Here is an 18,391-nt window from a genome sequence, read left to right as displayed (position 1 = left end):
ATAACTGTCTTCTAGTCGTCTTTAACCTTACTGCTGATTCTGTCATCTAAAGTGTAATTAAAAGACCTTCTTCTGTTTCCCTCGCTATAGCGGTTTGGCGGTCAGGCAGTCGTGCTCGTCTAACACCTTCTTAGCCGTCTGTAGTCAATGACATGTCCTGCGGTGTACACTTGTGGGGTTATTCCCTCGTAGTACTTCTCTTCAATGGATTAACTCTGTAGTATTTCTCTTCTGATCTCTTGTGGCATTTATTTTTTGTTCTTTATAATCTGGCCTTTCTAACCTTTCCTCTTTCAGTGTTTAATCTACTATTCGCTTTAGTGTGGTTTCTTTGTCCGTTTACACAAAACAGACCGTCCCTTCTTTACATACTATCATTAGAGTGGCACTGTCCTCCACAGATACACACACACATCAGTGAGCATCTGGGAGCCCCCTTCAACAATTGAAGACCTCGATGCCACAGCAGATTCTTAGAGCGAAGGAGCTTTGTGCCCCTTTAGCACATCTGTTAGCAGGTCTCGCTGTGAAATCATCCTAACTGTTCTATTGTCACAGATAGATGGAGGGCCACCACCCCTTAAAGGGCTAATGCCATGCTTTATGTAAAAAATGAAAAACCGACCTCATGGTATATGACTTCCTCTTTCTAACAAAGCTAGAACCAGCCCTGTACCTCACATGGATCCAGAGATCTGCAGATTAATTACTGCCATTGCTCTGCTAGGTTTATTTCAAGCTGGTGGCTCAGTGGGCGTGTCCTTTCTCGGGGGAAAACTGAGCATGTGTGTCCAATTCACTGAGGTGGACTGAGAAATTAGAAAACATTTGGCGCTACCCAGATAGATTTCATTGAATAACACAGGGGCCATGTAATTTTTAATTACATGCAATTACAAAAGTCTTCAGATCCAGGTGCTGGCCTGAAAAATGTAGACTCTTTTTTTTTTTTTGTCGGACAGCCCCTTTTAATTTTGCTAACCAGGGTGGCCCTGACTCAGTACCCCAGCAATGAAGATGCTTTACGCTGGGTTCACACCTGAGCGTTTTACAGCGCGTTCAAACGCGCTGTAAAACGCTCAAGACATGAAAACCAATGCTTCCCTATGGGAATGGTTCACACCTGGGCGTTTTACAGCGCGTACGAACGCGCTGTAAAACGCCCGACGCTCAAACAAGTACTTGAGCTTCTTTGGGGCGTTTTGACGCGCGTTTGTGGCCATAGGACACTGCAGTCAATGACACAAACGCGCGTCAAACGCGCGTTTACTATTACAAAAAACGTGCATAAAAACGCGCGTAAAACGCGCGTTTGCGCAACGCTCAGGTGTGAACCCAGGGTTAGTGATATATCAGAAGAGGTTTTAAAAAAAATTGATTGCCATCTTAAATCAGTCAATGCTGCAAACGGGCAGGCAGTGATTGGAAATGAGCACTCCTCAGTCGGCCTGTGCTAAAGGGCCATTAGTGTTTAATTTCCTCTCAGGGATATTACGCATTATATAATGTTCATATCTGTGTGACCAGGGTGAGTCCTCCAGAGAGAGAGAGACTGTTACTAATCACCCCTTTTAATGGAAGAACACAGTTGTTTTAATTGCTAAAGGGGATCTTCTTCCAGATGACCATAGTAAAAGTTGTCAGATTGGTGGCACATTCTCTCGGGTGTCCTACACTTTTTCTGTACATGTACATTATCATGGGAAACCTACTCAAGGCCTCACAGTTTACATATATGGCCCTGGGTCTGTAAAGGGCATTTCATGGAGGTCAGGACTGCCAGATAGGGAACAGAATTAGTCCCGTACGTATTAAACTAACCGTCTCCGCTCACTGCACTATAGTGTACTACTGTCCTCTAGAAATTTCATGCACCTTCTTCTGCATATTTCTGCTTTTTAACTCGAGAGATATGATTGAAAGTGCAGAATCTTTGCTTTCTTTCTGCTTTTGTGGTTCTGTTGGTGGAAACCTGTTCGTACTGACTCCTGACAACCCCGGCTGCTGCTTTTTTCCACACTTTCCTTGTCTCCTCTACTTTTCTGCTACAGGGTTTTTCCTGCATTGCTTTGCTGTCCATAGCAGTGCATTGCTCCCTTCTTCTTTTCCTAGCGGAATTTCTCTGAAAGATTAGTGTATTTTTTATAACTTTAAAATGAGGAAGGGTGTTTGTCAGATTTTTAGGCTGACCCCTTTTTTTCCCCCCTGCCTCCTCTCTCCTGTGACCCCTTACAGGCTGATATCCATGAGGATTTTTGCAGCGTCTGCAGAAAGAGCGGACAGTTACTGATGTGCGACACATGTTCACGTGTATACCACCTGGACTGTTTGGAGCCTCCTCTGAAAGCCATTCCCAAGGGCATGTGGATATGTCCCAAATGCCAAGACCAGGTACTGTGTGATAGAGGAAACAACCCCGTCAGCTATGACGTCTAATGCAAGCCGTGCCCCCCTTTCTCCTAGTTTCTTAATTTAAGGGAAGTAACTTGGCTTCAAAGAACATTTTATACCCGGGCTGTTTATATTATATTGTGTGCCTTACTGTAATGTCTTGCCTCTTGTTGTGTATTGGGTCAGTTGAGCAGTATGTGGTGCAGATTGACATGGAATTTGGTTCTTTAGCCAGGAATTGATTGGATCCTGTCCACTCTGAATCACACGGACAAAATAAGAATACAATTATCTTATTATTAGACATATGAAATTACTATCAAGTTATTTTCAGTCCCCTCTCATCCAAACCCACAATGGTGGTCATAACAATAACGCAGTACACAATGTATGTAGATAGGGATGTCATCTGTATGATATCTCCATGATTGTTACATGTAGGGTGTCATTGTGAGGCTCGCATGTATGTTGTAATCATGAGGCTTACTTGTGTGATGTAAAATTAAAAAATTATTACAATAATATAAAAACATTTAAATAATGAAACCCATGTTTAAATAATATATATCTTTTTAAAAAGACACACCTATCATGTATCTGCTCCACTACTTCGAGAAACCAGAAATCCTGGTCCCGATTTATTGCACGACCCTACAGAGAATGACTGAAGCTGCATAATTCATTAATTTGGACTTTAATTATCTAGTCTCATAGCCCACCGTGTTTCTCTCTGAAGCCGTCTTAGGCCTCATGCATACAACCGTAGTTTCTGTCCACATCTGAGACGCATTTTTAGCAGATGGGCTGTTGACCCAATCACTTCAACAGGCTGCAAAAGATGCGGACAAAACGCTGTGTGCTGTCTGCTTCCGTATTTGTATTCCACGCCCCCGCAAAAAAAAAAATTATAATTTGTCCTATTCTTTGTTTTTCGGGCAAGGATAGACGTTTGTAACATAGCGCAGGCTCTGCAGTATGCGAACCACAAAAACTCATATCATGTGCAGAAGGCCTTAGTTTAATTTGCTGAGCACCTGACCCCTCTCTTTCCTCCAAATCTGAATATATATACTGTTTGTGTATGTGTGTGTGTGTGTATATGTGTATATGTGTGTGTATATATATATATATATATATATATATATATATATATATATATATATATATATATATATATATTAGATAGATAGAGTAATGGAACAGATATATGAAAGTTGCGTGTTTTATTTATATAGATAGATATAGATAGATATAGATATATATATATATATAGATATATATATAGATATATATATATATATATATATACGGACAGGACTTCCAGTAGAAAAAGTTGTGGTTTATTGGGCCACAGTGGCACAGTGAAGCTTTTGAGCCGAAACGTCGCTTCACTGTGGCCTAATAAACCACAACTTTTTCTACTGGAAGTGCTGTCAGTTTCCGTCTATATTCTTTTGGGTAAGCAGTGACACCCTTGGACATAGCACCCGTTACTAATGTTGTGAATTGGTCCTGCCATACATTTTCCATATATATATATATGTGTGTGTGTTTAGGCAAAGGTATCGATTTGCCGTCAGTATATATTTTCTTTTGTATAAATTCACTTTTTTTTAAATGTTTAGTAGTGCTGCTGTATACGATCAGTGATGGTTCTTTCATGCATGCTTGATAAATGGGGTGGAGCCTCCTGAAATGTTGCAGGTAGCGTAATGCATGCTGCATCCACCTCTGTGACGAACTGACAGCTTACATCTGGTACCTGAATAAGGATGAATGGGCTTTCCATGGATCTGGTATGGCACCTCTAGGGATTGTATGTCTACATAAGAAGAGACTCCATTATTTTGTGTGCTATGCGTTTTCTTTCAGTGGTTACAAGTGAAGGATTGATGAATCCTGTGTTTTATAATGGCAGTGGTCTTATAAGGCAATCTTACTGGCTGGGTGTCAATACGAGGGTTACATGTATTTCTTCTGGCATTTTGATTGTTTGTGATTTTATAACGTTTAATGGCTCCAAACCTGAACTTTATGTTAAATTGGATTCTGTCACAGTATGGCAAACTACATAGATTGGATTATTATCCTGTGAGGCTAGTTTATAGTGGCTTTGTCTTTGGAAAGGGTTTGCCAGTCTGTGAACTGTAAGATGCCAACTCCCCCCCCCCTTATTTATTGTGGGGGGTAAAACTTTCAACTTTAAACACCTCTTGTTATCTCCTGGATATCTAACGTTAAAGAGGTTTTCCGTTTCGTTCTAACTGATGACCTATCTTCTAGAAGCACTCGCTGGAACAGAATGCCGTGTCTGCATTAAGCTGTTCACAGCCCGTGGTTGGATGTTTCAGCGGCCGCTTGGAGCAGAAGAGCGGTGCTGTGAAGCTGCTGAATGCAGAGCACTTCACAGTGAAACTCCTTCTCCTGGGCAATTGCAGGAGCACAATCTGGCTGAAAAAAAGTTCATATTTACACTGCTTCTGATAACTTCACAAAAGTTATATTTGTCCTTTTCTCTCCAGCGCCTAACTAGTGCTGTCGGCAGTTTTGCATTGTCAGACTGTTGACAAATTCCCTTTAACATAGTGAGTTGAAACTTGAGAAGCTGTGTGTTGCTGCCAGTCTTTATCAGGTTATAATCACTGAACACTATGTAGATGACTGTTGAATCTTTAACGTGGGTATCGGTGGCGTAACGTAAAGCTCTTGGGCCCTAATGCAAAATCTGTAATGGGACCCCCCTTACTATCATGTGCCATTTCAGTGGCACTGAGGCCTTTTTGCTCCCTCAGGTACCAGGGCTTAGGTGTAACTTCTTCCTCTGCACCCCTTAATACTCAGTTTTCAGAGGCGCTCCTTATGTACAAGCAGAGAAGTAACTTGAAACTCTGTTGTTCTAATGCAAAATCTATAGCAGGGTCTCCACCGACCATGTGACCTTTAAAATAGTGGCATCTTCTTAAGTGGAAAATGTGACTTGGGTGTCCCTGTGGCTTCAGGGCCGAGTGCTACTGCTACGTCTGTACCTCCTATAGCTACATCTCAGGGTACAAGTTCCTGGTGATCAGAAGTTTTTCTTGTGTAATTTACCAATCTAGTTCGTTTTTTGAGGAGTTTTTTCTTTCAATATATAGTTCCCTTCTTGTAATAACATCTACAACATGTTTGAATTCTAGATACTGACCTTAATATTTTAATTAAAATGGATCAAAATTGTAATTGAATGTAAAATCTGCCACTCGCATTGAAAGCATAGGTCGTATGGTCAGTATGAACTACCAGGTTATTTGTAGACTTCAGAATTGGTAGACCCCACTAGCAAGTGATCAACAATGTTATCTTGAGATGATGGCTGTCTTCCTATTAGACCTCATGGACACAGTTGTGATGTTTTTCTTTTTACAATCCAAGGCTCCGTTCCCGATTTTATCATTATTATTTTTTTTAAATGTGCAAATTAGGCCTTTAGTGCAACGAGGGTGTCACCATTGGCAGCTTTACTCTTGCTGCACTCAAGCTCCATAAATGTAACTTTTTATAATATGCAAATTAGCCTCTAAATTAGCCATTGCTCCTGCTCCTAGAGGCTCCGTTCTCCCACCTCTGTCACCTCCCTCCAATTCTTGATTTACAGGGCTAGGCAGCGTTTGCATCCTCCTGCCGACCCTGGGTGCATGGTAAATCTCGCACCTGCGCCGTGCTGTTCAGTATTCAGCACAGGCGCAGTAAGGAAGTCGGCAGCCAGTGAGCGTCCTTCCTTCACTATGCCTGCGCTGAATACTGAATGGCACTGCGCAGGCGCTAGACTTACCATGTACTCAGGGCTGGCAGGAGGATGTGAACACTGCCTGGCCCTGTCAATCTAGAATTGGAGTTAGGTGACTCCTGCTCCTAGAGGCTAATTTGCATATTATAAAAAGTTGCATTTATGGAGTAACTGGGACATGGATAAAACAAGGAATAGGTTAGTTAGGTTCAGCTGACATCACATCATTTTCAGACCCCCTACCTATTGAGTCTGCAATGCTTGCTGCTGGTTTCAGACTTGTGTGTGGGTGTCCTCCCAGTAATAAGTGCTAGATGTGAAGTCTGTGGGGGATATTTCTCATCTCCCTTGCACCTGAAAGTGGCTTTAAACAGTCGCAAGCTATGTGTTTGTGACGTTAAAAAAATGTTGCATCTCCCACTTCTTACACTGCCACTTTTCAGAAAGGGGGCGTGGCAAGGGCAGGAAGGGTTGTGCAGCCAGCACCCACAACAAATTTATTTTCATTTACGCCAGTTTTCTTGTGCAAATGAAGCCAAAAATCTACGGCAGCTCTGAGCTTTTAGGTTTAGGCGCACGCACTGCCCGAGGATGCGCCTAATTTATTAGGTGCATTCTCCAGCAGTGTAGGGTATATCGAAACCAGTGCAGAAAGGTGTCAGCCTTGATAAATTTTCCCCTGTGTGTCCAGGATGATTCTGCTTTCATTAGCCCTTGTATCAGCACTGCTTCATTCCTGGACTGATTTCTCCTACAGCTGAAGACGCTCCTCCTCTCACTTGTACTGCAAATTATCTCCTCCTGCAGAGTTTACTGTGGGTGCTCTGCTATCTCTCATGTGCACAGTCTGTGGCTTTCTTCTCTATCTATAGCGTGTGTGAGCTGCTTTCTGTGATAACGTAGAAGTTTTCCCCTCACCAATCTCTGCTCTTCTGTGTACAACCTACTCCTTCCTGCTGTTACATCTTGGAGACACTGGGAGAAGGAAGGGGGAAAGCAGAGAGAAACATGAGCAGAATCCATGGATTGATGTCAGATCCAGCAGCTAGGTGAAGGATTTACACACACTCTCCAGGAACAAGATGGTAGGGAATTTGTAATGAAGGCTATTTAGAAAATTGATAAACTTTTTTGTTTTTAGGAAGCAAATGAGCAATAAAAAAAAAAATCAACACAAAGGTGTCCATAGCCTTTACGTTTGCTCTGCGGATCCAGTTCCTCCACACATTTACAGATGGCAGACTTTGTTTCCTTGCTTTGAGATATGGCTCTTGGGATTAGGGATAAGACTTCAGCTACAAGTTTTAGCTGTCACAAAGAAGAATTCAATGAGTTTGTGATCTTTGTCTAGTGCAGGATAATCACTGCAGCTCGATTTGTGTGTCTTTTTCTAGGAACTTCTGCTTTTCCAGTTAGGAACTTCTTTGCATCCGTGGCTGTGAGTCACAGAAGAGACCGGGACATTATTTGTGACTGTGCTGTGTGGCAACCTGTTGTAGCCTGTAATGTCTAATATGTACATGCATATATATGTATTTATTCAGATGCTTGTTTAATGCCTTTTTATTTCCCCTCTACAGATGCTGAAAAAAGAGGAAGCGATCCCATGGCCAGGAACGTTGGCCATTGTTCACTCATATATAGCGTATAAAGCAGGTAGGTTATATGTATCTTGGTCACATCAAAACTGTCCTACCAGCCACAAACCACTCTACTTATGGGCCTAAAGCTGTGAACTTTACAAAACCGAAACATTAAAGGGGTTTTTCTACCTTCGTAAGTGACGTCACTGAGTCGCAGAAGTAGCTTCACAGTATTTGCCTGCAGACCAACTTCTCTGCCACCAGATGAACAGGAGACTACTGCAGCCCCTTCAAAATAATACAACTCTAAAGGGTGATTTTATGTAAATCATCCATTTCTGAACACCTTATCTTCAAAGTGTTTCATACATGAGTAGATATGGAATACTTGATAGGGCTAGGCCTTCCAAAGTGACTCCACATAATATCGTGCGTTCCGTATCGTGGATTACTGTGACCTTCGAATAACCTCAGGTTGTGTGACAGTCACAAGAAGTTCTGTATTTAAATCTAGAGTTTTTGAGCCCCAACACCAATTATTTTTTTGTATACCGTATATTTTTGAACCTGTAGAAGATGCACTGTCTATGTACCATATTTTTTTTACCCTATAAAACACACTTGCCTCTAAGATGGACCTGGGTTTAAGAGGAGGAAAATAAGAAAAAAAATGCTTTTTCCTCAGATCAGACCACCAATGGTAATCGGACCTCAAATCACCCATAATGGAAGCACTCATCAGTATTTGCACTATAAGACGCAATGACATTTTCCCCACACAGTTCTCACAGGGTGAAATATATTTTTTTTGTGATTCCTTGCAATCGATGCAAGTTGCCTGTGACCTTTTCCCCAAAAGGCAACAATCGCAGTTGCAAGATAGACGGTAAAAATTCAGGTAACTGCAACTGTTACATGAGAAAATCTCCATACAGTGATACATAACAAAGTAAAAAAAAAAATCAACATTCTTTCCCTCCTACTTCATGATAATGTGTGTATGTCCCTTAAAGGGCACCACAGTAAGAGCTCGCCATTGGAGGCGGCGTTACGAAAATGGCCAAGCGGCCGGCTCTCCACTGTTTCCATAGCAGTAAATGGGAGCTACACAAACTGTGTAGCACAGCAAGCTGCTTACTTTCCGTATCTTGGTAGTTAAAGAAACCACATATTTTCTAGTGCGACATTGTTTGCATAGATCCCATTAGCTGTGATGGGCTTCATGGAAACAGCAGAACGCTGGCCATCCACCCCTGACCAGCACTTACTCAGTTTTTTTCCCATCTCAGCCATGAACCCCTTTAACCTGATAGTCAGATTTCTTCAGGACTGCTGATTTCTGAAGCTTGCAGGAAAGATTGTGTTAACAATTGGGTTGTCGTTCCATCTCTCACACTTGCCATTATTTTTTTTTATTCTGTTATCTGGCAAACTGTTGTGAGCCATATTTATGTATTGTACCATTTCCACCGTATACAGTGCGTCCGATCTCACGCCAACCATCTTTATTGTTTTAAAGCAAAAGAAGAAGAGAAACAGAAATTACTCAAGTGGAGCACAGACCTGAAACAGGAGCGAGAGCAACTAGAGCAGAAAATAAAACAACTCAGCAACTCTATAACGGTGAGTTCATATTACATCACTGCACTGCAATGTAGGATGATTTGTGGGACTATAAGATGCACTTTTTAGCAAGTAGAAAAATCTTACTAAAAAGAGCCTGCCTCCTAGGGCTCATGCACATGGCCGTTGCCTGGCCGTGCCCGTATTGCGGCCTGCAGCACACAGGCACCGGCTGTGTGCACCCCGCATCACTGATGCGGACCCATTCATTTGAATGAGTCCACAATCCGGAAGGTCGTGTGGAATGGAGGCACAGAACCTGACGGAAGCACTGGGGTTTGTCCATGCCTCAACACTGCAAAAAAGTAAAGCATGCACTACTTATTTGCTGTGCGGACCATTGGATGCAGATCACAGACCCCATTCAAGTAAATGATCCACATATCACGGCCCTAAGGTTGGTGCCCGTGCATTGCGGAAAGCAATTTGCGGTCTGCAGCACGGACCTGGCCAGTGCATATTAGTGTGCATGTGCCCTTATAGTCAGCAGTCAAGGTGGACCAGCAGTGCCAGACCTCCCTGACTGCTTCCTTCATGATCCAGCAGAGTGCTCATTCAGGGTGGCTAGGGCAGGGACATGGCACTAAGCTGGTGCTGAAGGACCCTTCTTTCTCAAGATAGATGTGGACCCCAAAGATCCAAAACCCGCTAGTTAAGAAGTGATAGCATTTTCTATTCATATGCCATCACTTGACAAAGTGGAAATAAGTTATAATATCTTGTGAAACTAGCCCCCACCCAAATTTTAAAAAAAATCTGTTCCCAATCTACCACTGTCTCAACAAATGTGGTGCAACCTCTTTAAAGGTGCCACCAGTTTGTGGATGGCTTATTTCATCAATGTTCCACTAATGTTAATGGCAGGAAAATCACTTTACTCTGCAGAGAAGCAGACTTGACCGTGACTTGTCAGTATCCTGGTAAAGTCTTTTTTGTTTTCTAGAAATGCATGGAAATGAAGAACAGCATCTTGTCCCGGCAAAAAGACATGCACAGCTCTCTGGACAAAGTGAAACGTCTTATCCGGCTCATTCAGGATATAGACCTCACCAAACCTACTAACTCAGAGGTGACCTCTAACCACAGCCAGGACTGCACCGCTACTGCCAACAGCCCCCCTCCCGACCCCAATCCAGTCACAGCCTCCTTTCCATCACCCAACTGTGCCCAGAACTGCAACCAGGCCGAAGAGACTAAGTGACCCATTTATTGTGAGCAAGAGTACTCTGAAAAGATAAGCGGCGTCTGAACAGTTCCTGGGAGAGACTGAACCATAACCACGGTGACGTCCCAGGACAGACGTAAGCACTGGAGTTTTGCCAATCAACCTTTTATTCTGTGTGTTCCACGTGTGAGCTGGCTCTTCCTGCCAGCACCATGCCAAGTGACAAATAGAAACAAATCTTTAACTTTACTCTCTATCTTACACCAGTGTGTGCCTGCAGCAGCCTCCGCAGCAACTATAGATATCAATCTTTATTTTTTTTCTTTCTTTGCTATTTTCTTAAAGGTGGGTGTGTGGACACGGCGGGCTTCTGGGAACTCCTCCTTCTGTATACTTTTTATGTTAGTGGGAAGGGGGCATACATACCAGTCCAAAGACTAGGAAAGTTCCCCTGTCTACCAGACTCAGTGTGATGTACCAAAAAAAGGGAAAAAAAATTACAAATTATATTCTCATAAGAATGCCTAGCAGCAGAAAGTGGAGGGGGAGGGGAAGGATGTTTAGTCAGTATTGTTATTCCTCTATGATCGTTCCTGGCGGAGGTGGCAATCACCTCGCCAAAAACAACCTGTCTATAAATGCTGCGTTCCATAGTAGAGTATGGAATGGATGCCCATCTCTGCATCATGGTGTAGAAGTAGCTGTTTGTTTCTTTTGTTTTTTTTTGTTTTGTTTTTTTTAAATATGTGCCAGCATCTCTGTATGAAATGGACATTTGGTAACTTAACACCAAGATATTTATTCATTGCATTCATTCATAAAAAAAAATAAAAAAAAAAAATATTAAAAAAATATAATAATGCAGAAGTATTAGCAAAGCAGATTAGGCTTTGTGGGTTTTGGACACACCTCCCCGAAACACAAGTTGTGTGTTGTCTCCTGCAGGATCCATTTATGACACAACAGATGTTGCAATGGTTGTGGTGGGGCTGTGCAGCTGGCGTGTTCCGTAGTTATAGCGGGCAGCCAATTTGGCGCAGGAAGGATTCTCACAGGCTGTGGATATCTGAGGGTATTTATATTTTATTTTTCTTTGTTTTTTTTTGTGTGTAATAAGGAGGCCGAGGTACAAAATATTACAAACATGTCTTCCTAGTGTCAGTGGAATGGTGAAATGAGACATCCGTGTGCATCTTTGTTGGAGTACATACACGTCCGCTCGTTTCTCATTGGGCAGTACTTAGGTTTTTTAATAGGAATTTTTAAAGGCCATGTAATGGTAACCTTAAAAGCGGCCCACGTGCTGCGGTGGTTCATTGCAGTCTATTCAGATGGATATGGCCTCCCTGTATTTATGTGCAGCACATCCCAGAATCAAGCATATGGCTTGCAGCAGACCTCATGTGTGTGCAGCAGACCTCATTCAAAGGGAGCCTATCCTGGCGACAAGCTCCCTTTTATAGGACTCTGTACAATTTCTTGCCAGTGACGGGTTAGTGGGTTCAGTTGTCCACTCTTTATTGCCACCCTCGAAATTTCAGTCAGGAAGAGAAGATGCAATTGCTTCCTGTTTTTGTAGGCACCAAAGCAGTGGGTGACCTCTCAGCTGAGCTGACAGGTGGATAATGGGCATATACAGCAAGCAGTTTTCTTGCCCATGGACCTGTATACCTGGAATGAAAGCAAATGGTCCCATCCTAGGGGCAAGTTCGAGTGAGGGAGCCATGTGCAGGTATTTTTATCTATATATATCTCTATATATGATCAAATAATGGAATACATTAAAGACTGCAGAGATGTAGGGCTGTACCACACAAGGTGGTATATACCGTACAACTGCTATTGGGCCCATGGTGAGAGAGTGAAGTCGGCAGTAAACCGCTTTCTTTGCTTCCCCTCACAAAGTCATAGCATTAAGGGGCGGGATGGGCTCACTGCATCAAGAACTTTTCAGTAACGGCTAGCGGATATCCCAGTGAGCTCCCCCTAGTGGTGACTGGAGGCATTTTATTTTTTCAATTCTGCCTCAAAATTATAATATTGAACCTCCCAATGGTTCAGTCATCCAGGGTACAAAAGTTTAATTAAAAAACAAAATGACTAAACATTGCAAAAATTCTGTGATTTACATTGTCTTTTTAAAGAAGCACTCTGGGATTTTTTTAAATGAAAAAGGTTTAACCCCTTAGTGACCACCAATACGCTTTTTTTTTTTGTTTGTTTTATGAGAGTCACTAAGGGACCTTAGGCTCTGCCATTGTTTGACCCCTTACATGTTGCAGGCAATGACGCTCATATTAAAATGCAGTGCACTATAGGGATAGTGCATTGTATTTTAAAAGCAATCAAAATATTGCCTGTTTATGGTTATCTGCTTTTTTTTTTTTTATTGAAAATACACTTTCCAATGAGAAAAAAAAAAATTCAAAAACAAAATCTCCCTCACATGTTTGGGATTGTTGTGTCCATAATAACCCACAGTACACAAATATGTCAATTATCCCCTAAGGGGAATGCTTTAAAAAATAAATGGTAGAATTGCTAAGTCGCCACCGAAATAACAAACGATCAAAAAGTGTAATTTAGCCCGAAATAGTACCATTGAAAACTACAAGTCGACCCTCAAAAATCAAGCCCTCACACAACTCCATAGAAAGAAAAATAAAAAAGTTATGGGTCTTGGGAAGCGGCAATGCACAAAGATTTTCTTCCGAAATAAACGGATAAAAAAACTATATGTATTTGGTATCGCTGTAACCATACTGACCCAGAGAATAGAGATATTATGTTATTTATACCGAACAATGAACGCCGTAATATTTATAACATAAGAACTCAGTTGGCAGTATTGCTGTTTTTTCCCCATCTCCCTCCCAGAAAGAGTTAATAAAAGTTAATCAGAAAGTTGTGTACCCAAAAATGACAATGGAAAAAGGAAGAAAAACGCTTGGTCAGTAAGGCCCAAAACAGGCTGGTCACTAAGGGGTTAAAATGTATGGATACAACTGAGCCAGGGTGTAACAAGTACTGGTGGTGAGTTAGGGCTCATTCAGTTTTGCGGAAAGGGTGCGGACCCATTCATTTCAATGGGGCCGCAAAAGATGCGGACAGCACACCGCAATCGTGGACAATAGGCATTTTCTATTATGGTTGCACCATGTGAGGTCCGCAAATTGCTGAACACACATGGCCGGTCTGCATGTTTTCTGAATGGGCTTTTAGTAATATATGTAAAATAGAAATCCCAGAGTGCTTTTTTAACGATTTGATGCCAATCCCGTGGACCCTAAAAATAAAATGTACATCTCTCTGAACCTCTCGCCCTCCTGCTGGTTTTTTGTTTGTTTTTTCCCCAACAACCTCTTTATGTTGTTCTAGTTTACATTATCTGTGATTAATGCTGTGAATCCTTGTATGTGTCATCATGTATAAACACTAGTTCATGGTAGGAGGGACCAGCACTCGCTAAATGGCCACACGCAATGGTTAATGGAGCCACAAGTGTCATGAATAAGGGAATCGGTTCCCTGGTCACCCCACACACCATAGAAGTAATAAGGAGCCGCTGAATCTGGGTTATTTCTATACAGATCGCATATTTTACTATTGTTTGTGCCCTTTGAACTGCATGCCTCTATTAAACATGACACTACAGCAGGGATCCGCAACCTCCAGCACTCCGGCTGTTGTGAAACTACAACTCCCAGCATGCTCTGTTTACTTCTGGGTTCAGATAACAGCAAAGCAAGTGTGCCTGTTGGGAGTTGTAGTTTCACAACAGCCGGAGTGCTGAAGGTTGCTGATCTATGCACTACAGCGTGGCCTGATGTGGGACGTTCACCATGTCACTTCATTACATAGCACTAACTAGGTTAGTTGGGGCTGCAGGTGCATCAGTAGCACTTTCTGTGCTTTCGCTTTTCCATCATCCTTGCCCCAGATGAAGTCCCCACAGCTACCGATGCAGTGAGCACGCTCCAAAGTGCCTTATTGCATTACCCCCATCATTGCGGGTTTCTCTGGGCATGCATAGATAATAACGCGACTCATTGTCCGCACACTTTAGGGAGTGACTGAGCCTCCATTACCAGGGCTTCTAGCAAATAGTGGAGGAGCTACTTGAACACGGCTTGTATTTAGAATTTTTTTGTTTTATATGATTAATTATTTTGAAATACGGGTGGTCGATGTCACATGTACCGGATGGGCACATACAAGAAAACTTCCCGAGGGGCTCCTTGACTGGCTAAGCTTCTTAAAGGGACACTAAATGAAGAAATCAATACAAATAACGTGTATTTATCAGACGGCAAGGATTTTGCAATCTTGTAAAAATCAGCTAAGGCGGGGCTTCCCTCAGGGGGTGGGGCTTGTGGTCTGAGCAGCGGAAACTGTTCTGTTGTCCATCCCTGTACACATTAGCGCCCCAGCTTCTCTCCTTATTGGAGCCCTGACTGGTATAATGGGATTGATCCCAACAGATCCTGGTTGTTTCCAGTGACTTATAATGGGGGTGCTGCAGACTACGCAATCCTTGCTGTAAAAAAAAAAAATCCCTACAAAACACAATGCAACCTGACGACAAGCAACTAAACCCCCTGCCTTTTCTCCAAAATTTCTTTTTGCGCTGAGAAAAAGGAGAATAACATAGAAACACCAACATTTGTATTTATTTATTTTTTTAAATTGTGTCCCTTTAAGTTAACCTGCGAGATAGATAGAGATATATATATATATATATATATATATATATATCTCTATCTATCTATTTTTTATGGGCAGCTTAATAAAGCTAAATGTTAGGGCTTTTTTAAGGATCTATGTGTTTCGGGAAAGTATGACATCCTTTTAACCATATCACACTTTCATGGCGTGACCCTCCCGTCACAGGAAGTTGAGGGATCATGGCGATTTGCGGTGGCAGCTCAGCCTTATTTATGGCCGTATAACGATGCGCATCTCGATATCCCATAAATGAAATAGAAGACGTCGGCTCTAGTCGTAGCTTCTCTTAATGCAGTGTTAAAGGGGCAGGTCTCCCGCTGTCCTTTCAAAGTCTCCTTCCCAATAGTAAATGTAAGGGCTCTTTATGGATCACCTTCACTTATTTCTGCTTTCTTAGCCCCAAAACATGAGGCGTTTTTCCTGCGCATTAATGACATTGAACCGAGCAGTGCCCAAGGGTATATGTGCCCCTTCCTCTACATGTTAAGCAGTATCTCTAACCTCAGTGCCCCACCCCCTTGTTTCGCTTTGGGCCCCCCTTCCCCTTGACTTTGTTTACATTACAGTAGCCCCCCTTTTTTTTGTTTTCTCAGGCTAGGAGCAATAGTTATTAATAATAATACCGAAAACTTCCAGATAGTGTCTGGTATACTCACACTCTCTGCTCTGTGAGGAAACTCCTCTTTTGTGCTGCATTTTAGGGTTAAAAAAAAAAAAGAAATTAAAAAATAAAATCTTGTCAAATGTCGATATCATAATGAAGAAAATATTGTAACATACCTTTTTTCTATAGAAAAAAAATGTATAATTAAGTTTTCGTATGAAATTGAGAGGCGTTCCTTATCCATTGTAATGGGAACTTTTTTTTTTTCATTATTTTTTTTTTTTAATATACATTATATTTTTTTCCAGGCCCGATGGTAGTGAACTGCAAATACTCTGCCTTCTCTGTAAAATTGGAAGTCTGTGTTTTCAGTTTTGGTAAAACTGTGCTTAGAGTTTAGGGAACTGGTGGGGTGGGGGGGAGGGGGTGAACACAGAGCGTCTGATCAATTTGTATCTATTTATTTTAACATTTTTATTAAATAAAACTGAATGAAAACTGGTGTCCTTTTATTTCTATATTATCCGCCTCCACAACATGGCGGCACAGAGGACGGCTCACGTCCTGCAGCATCCTAGTGTAACATTCACAGCTGCTGCTTAGTACCTATTTGATATGTATGTGAAAATGTGATCTTCAGAAATGCATGAAAATTTGGATCTCAGGAATATGTACAGCCTCGGGATAGGCCATCAATATGGGATCACTGGGGGTTCATCACATTCATCGGTCACGTCGCCTAGGAGCAGCTTCGTCCCATTCAAGTGAATGGGGCCGAGCTGCGATACCAAGCACAGCCACTATCCAATGGACGGCGCTGTGTTTGGTGAGCTGTGAGGAGCTCTGATGAGCGCGTGGCTTCCTCAAACAGCTGTTCAGCGGGGGCACTGGCAGTCGGACCCCGCCAATCTCATATTGATGGCCTATCCTGAGAATATGAAAATCCAGGAAATTGCTTCAAGGCACCTTGAATAGAAAAAATAATCTCCAACCGTTTTGTGTATACAGCCCCTCTTCAGATTCCCTTGTGTCCATGGTTACAAGTACATCCCGTGTAGTCTGTAGTGTGTAAACATGGAGACACATAGGTCTGCACTGGAGCTGTAAACGTATATTTACAGGCTATTCTCAAACTAGCATTGTATTTCAGAAGACATTGGAGCGATGGGCATGCCCTTTAAGGCACTGTATGAGCTTTATTTTAATTAGAAGGTTCTTTGTGGAGAATCAGTTTACCAACTAAATGATTTGGGGTGGGGCAGTGACAACCTATAGATAATGTACAGTAGCTGCTGCGGTTGTGTGGACCATTGTTACAGAGCTGAAGCAATGACAGTGTAATGGCTAAATCTAAATTCCATCCCTGTTTCGAACTGCAGGACACCATGTTTACCAGCAGAGGGCACTGCTCTACCACCAAAAGCGCTTCCTCTCCTAGAAAGGTGTATAGAATGGATTGCAGCACCAGAACTGTATGGTCATTAATCATTAGGATCAAAAATAATCATCTGCACAGGTAGCCAAGCCGAATAATGGGACCCATGGAGAGATGTTTTGCAGGTCATGTCTTTAAAGTTTGAGGTGACCTTTTATTATACTTTATATGTTGCTTGCACAATGGGAGGGGGGAGGATTATAAAAAATGAATAAAAGAAAAACTGCCTTTCCTTTCTATAGCAACCAATTACAGCACAGCGTTCATTTTTCAAGAGCACTATAAAAAAAAAAAAGGAAATGCCACCGTGATTGGCTGCAAAGGCCAACAAAGACAGTTTTTCCTTTTGGTGCTATTACTACTAGAGAGGAGCAAATTTTGTGATATGAAATTCGTTCACGCTTAGTTTGGTGATAAAAGCAGAATTGCGTTATGGATTCCATTACCACGGACCATAACGCAGTTCTATGACTGAATGCCTTCAGAGGCATTCCGTTATTCATGCCGTCATAATAGAAGACTATGGACTGCATAACGGATCCGTTATGCAGCCCATAGACTTCTATTATGAAGAAATGCATTCCGTCATAGAATTGCGTTAAGGTCCGTGGTAACGGAATCCATAACGCAATTCTGCTTTTACCACCAAACGAAGCGTGAACAAGTTTCAAAATATGAAATTCGCTTATCTCTAATTACTACATCTCCAATATTCCTTACAACAGGGGTCTGAAACCTATAACTTGCCAGTGGATGTCAAGCCATAATGCACAGCATGTGGCCAGAATATGCTGAGAGTTGTAGTTCGACTAGAGCTCTGCACGTTACAGACTGTCATAGCTAACAATGGGTGTTTTGTGTGTTAGCTGAGCCTGGTGTCTGTACAGTGTCATGACACATTTTTAGACATTTTTTTTACTTGTAAAAAATTTCATAAAATGTATGTGTTTTTACAATCATTTAACCCCTTAGGGACCCATGACGTACCGGTACGGCATGTTTCCCGAGTCCTTAAGGACCCATGACGTACCGGTACGTCATGAGTTTAAATTGAGATTGTGGCGCCCCAGGGGTTAATCCGCACAGGATGCCGGCTGAA

The 18,391-nt window shown here is 42.1% G+C and overlaps 1 protein-coding gene across 7 annotated transcripts in view; it reads left to right on the top strand.

Annotated features, from left to right (window-relative positions):
- The window catches only part of PHF21A (PHD finger protein 21A), a 141,817-nt gene extending 125,556 nt beyond the window's left edge, over window positions 1–16,261 (top strand). For 6 of the 7 annotated variants that reach the window (XM_044270548.1, XM_044270547.1, XM_044270545.1 and 3 more), the window contains exons 14-17: window positions 2,236–2,391; window positions 7,738–7,813; window positions 9,260–9,363; window positions 10,307–16,261. In XM_044270548.1, coding sequence (XP_044126483.1) covers window positions 2,236–2,391; window positions 7,738–7,813; window positions 9,260–9,363; window positions 10,307–10,564 — 594 coding nt within the window. In that variant the 3' untranslated portion in view covers window positions 10,565–16,261. The remainder of the gene's footprint in view (window positions 1–2,235; window positions 2,392–7,737; window positions 7,814–9,259; window positions 9,364–10,306) is intronic. The other variant, XM_044270546.1, reaches the window with a different exon arrangement.
- The last annotated feature ends 2,130 nt before the right edge of the window (window positions 16,262–18,391 follow it).

The sequence above is a fragment of the Bufo gargarizans genome, chromosome 10 (genome assembly GCF_014858855.1).
Source record: "Bufo gargarizans isolate SCDJY-AF-19 chromosome 10, ASM1485885v1, whole genome shotgun sequence".
Lineage (NCBI taxonomy): Eukaryota > Metazoa > Chordata > Amphibia > Anura > Bufonidae > Bufo > Bufo gargarizans.
Note: the sequence above shows the minus strand (reverse complement) of the source record. Positions and strands in the feature narration are given on the sequence as shown.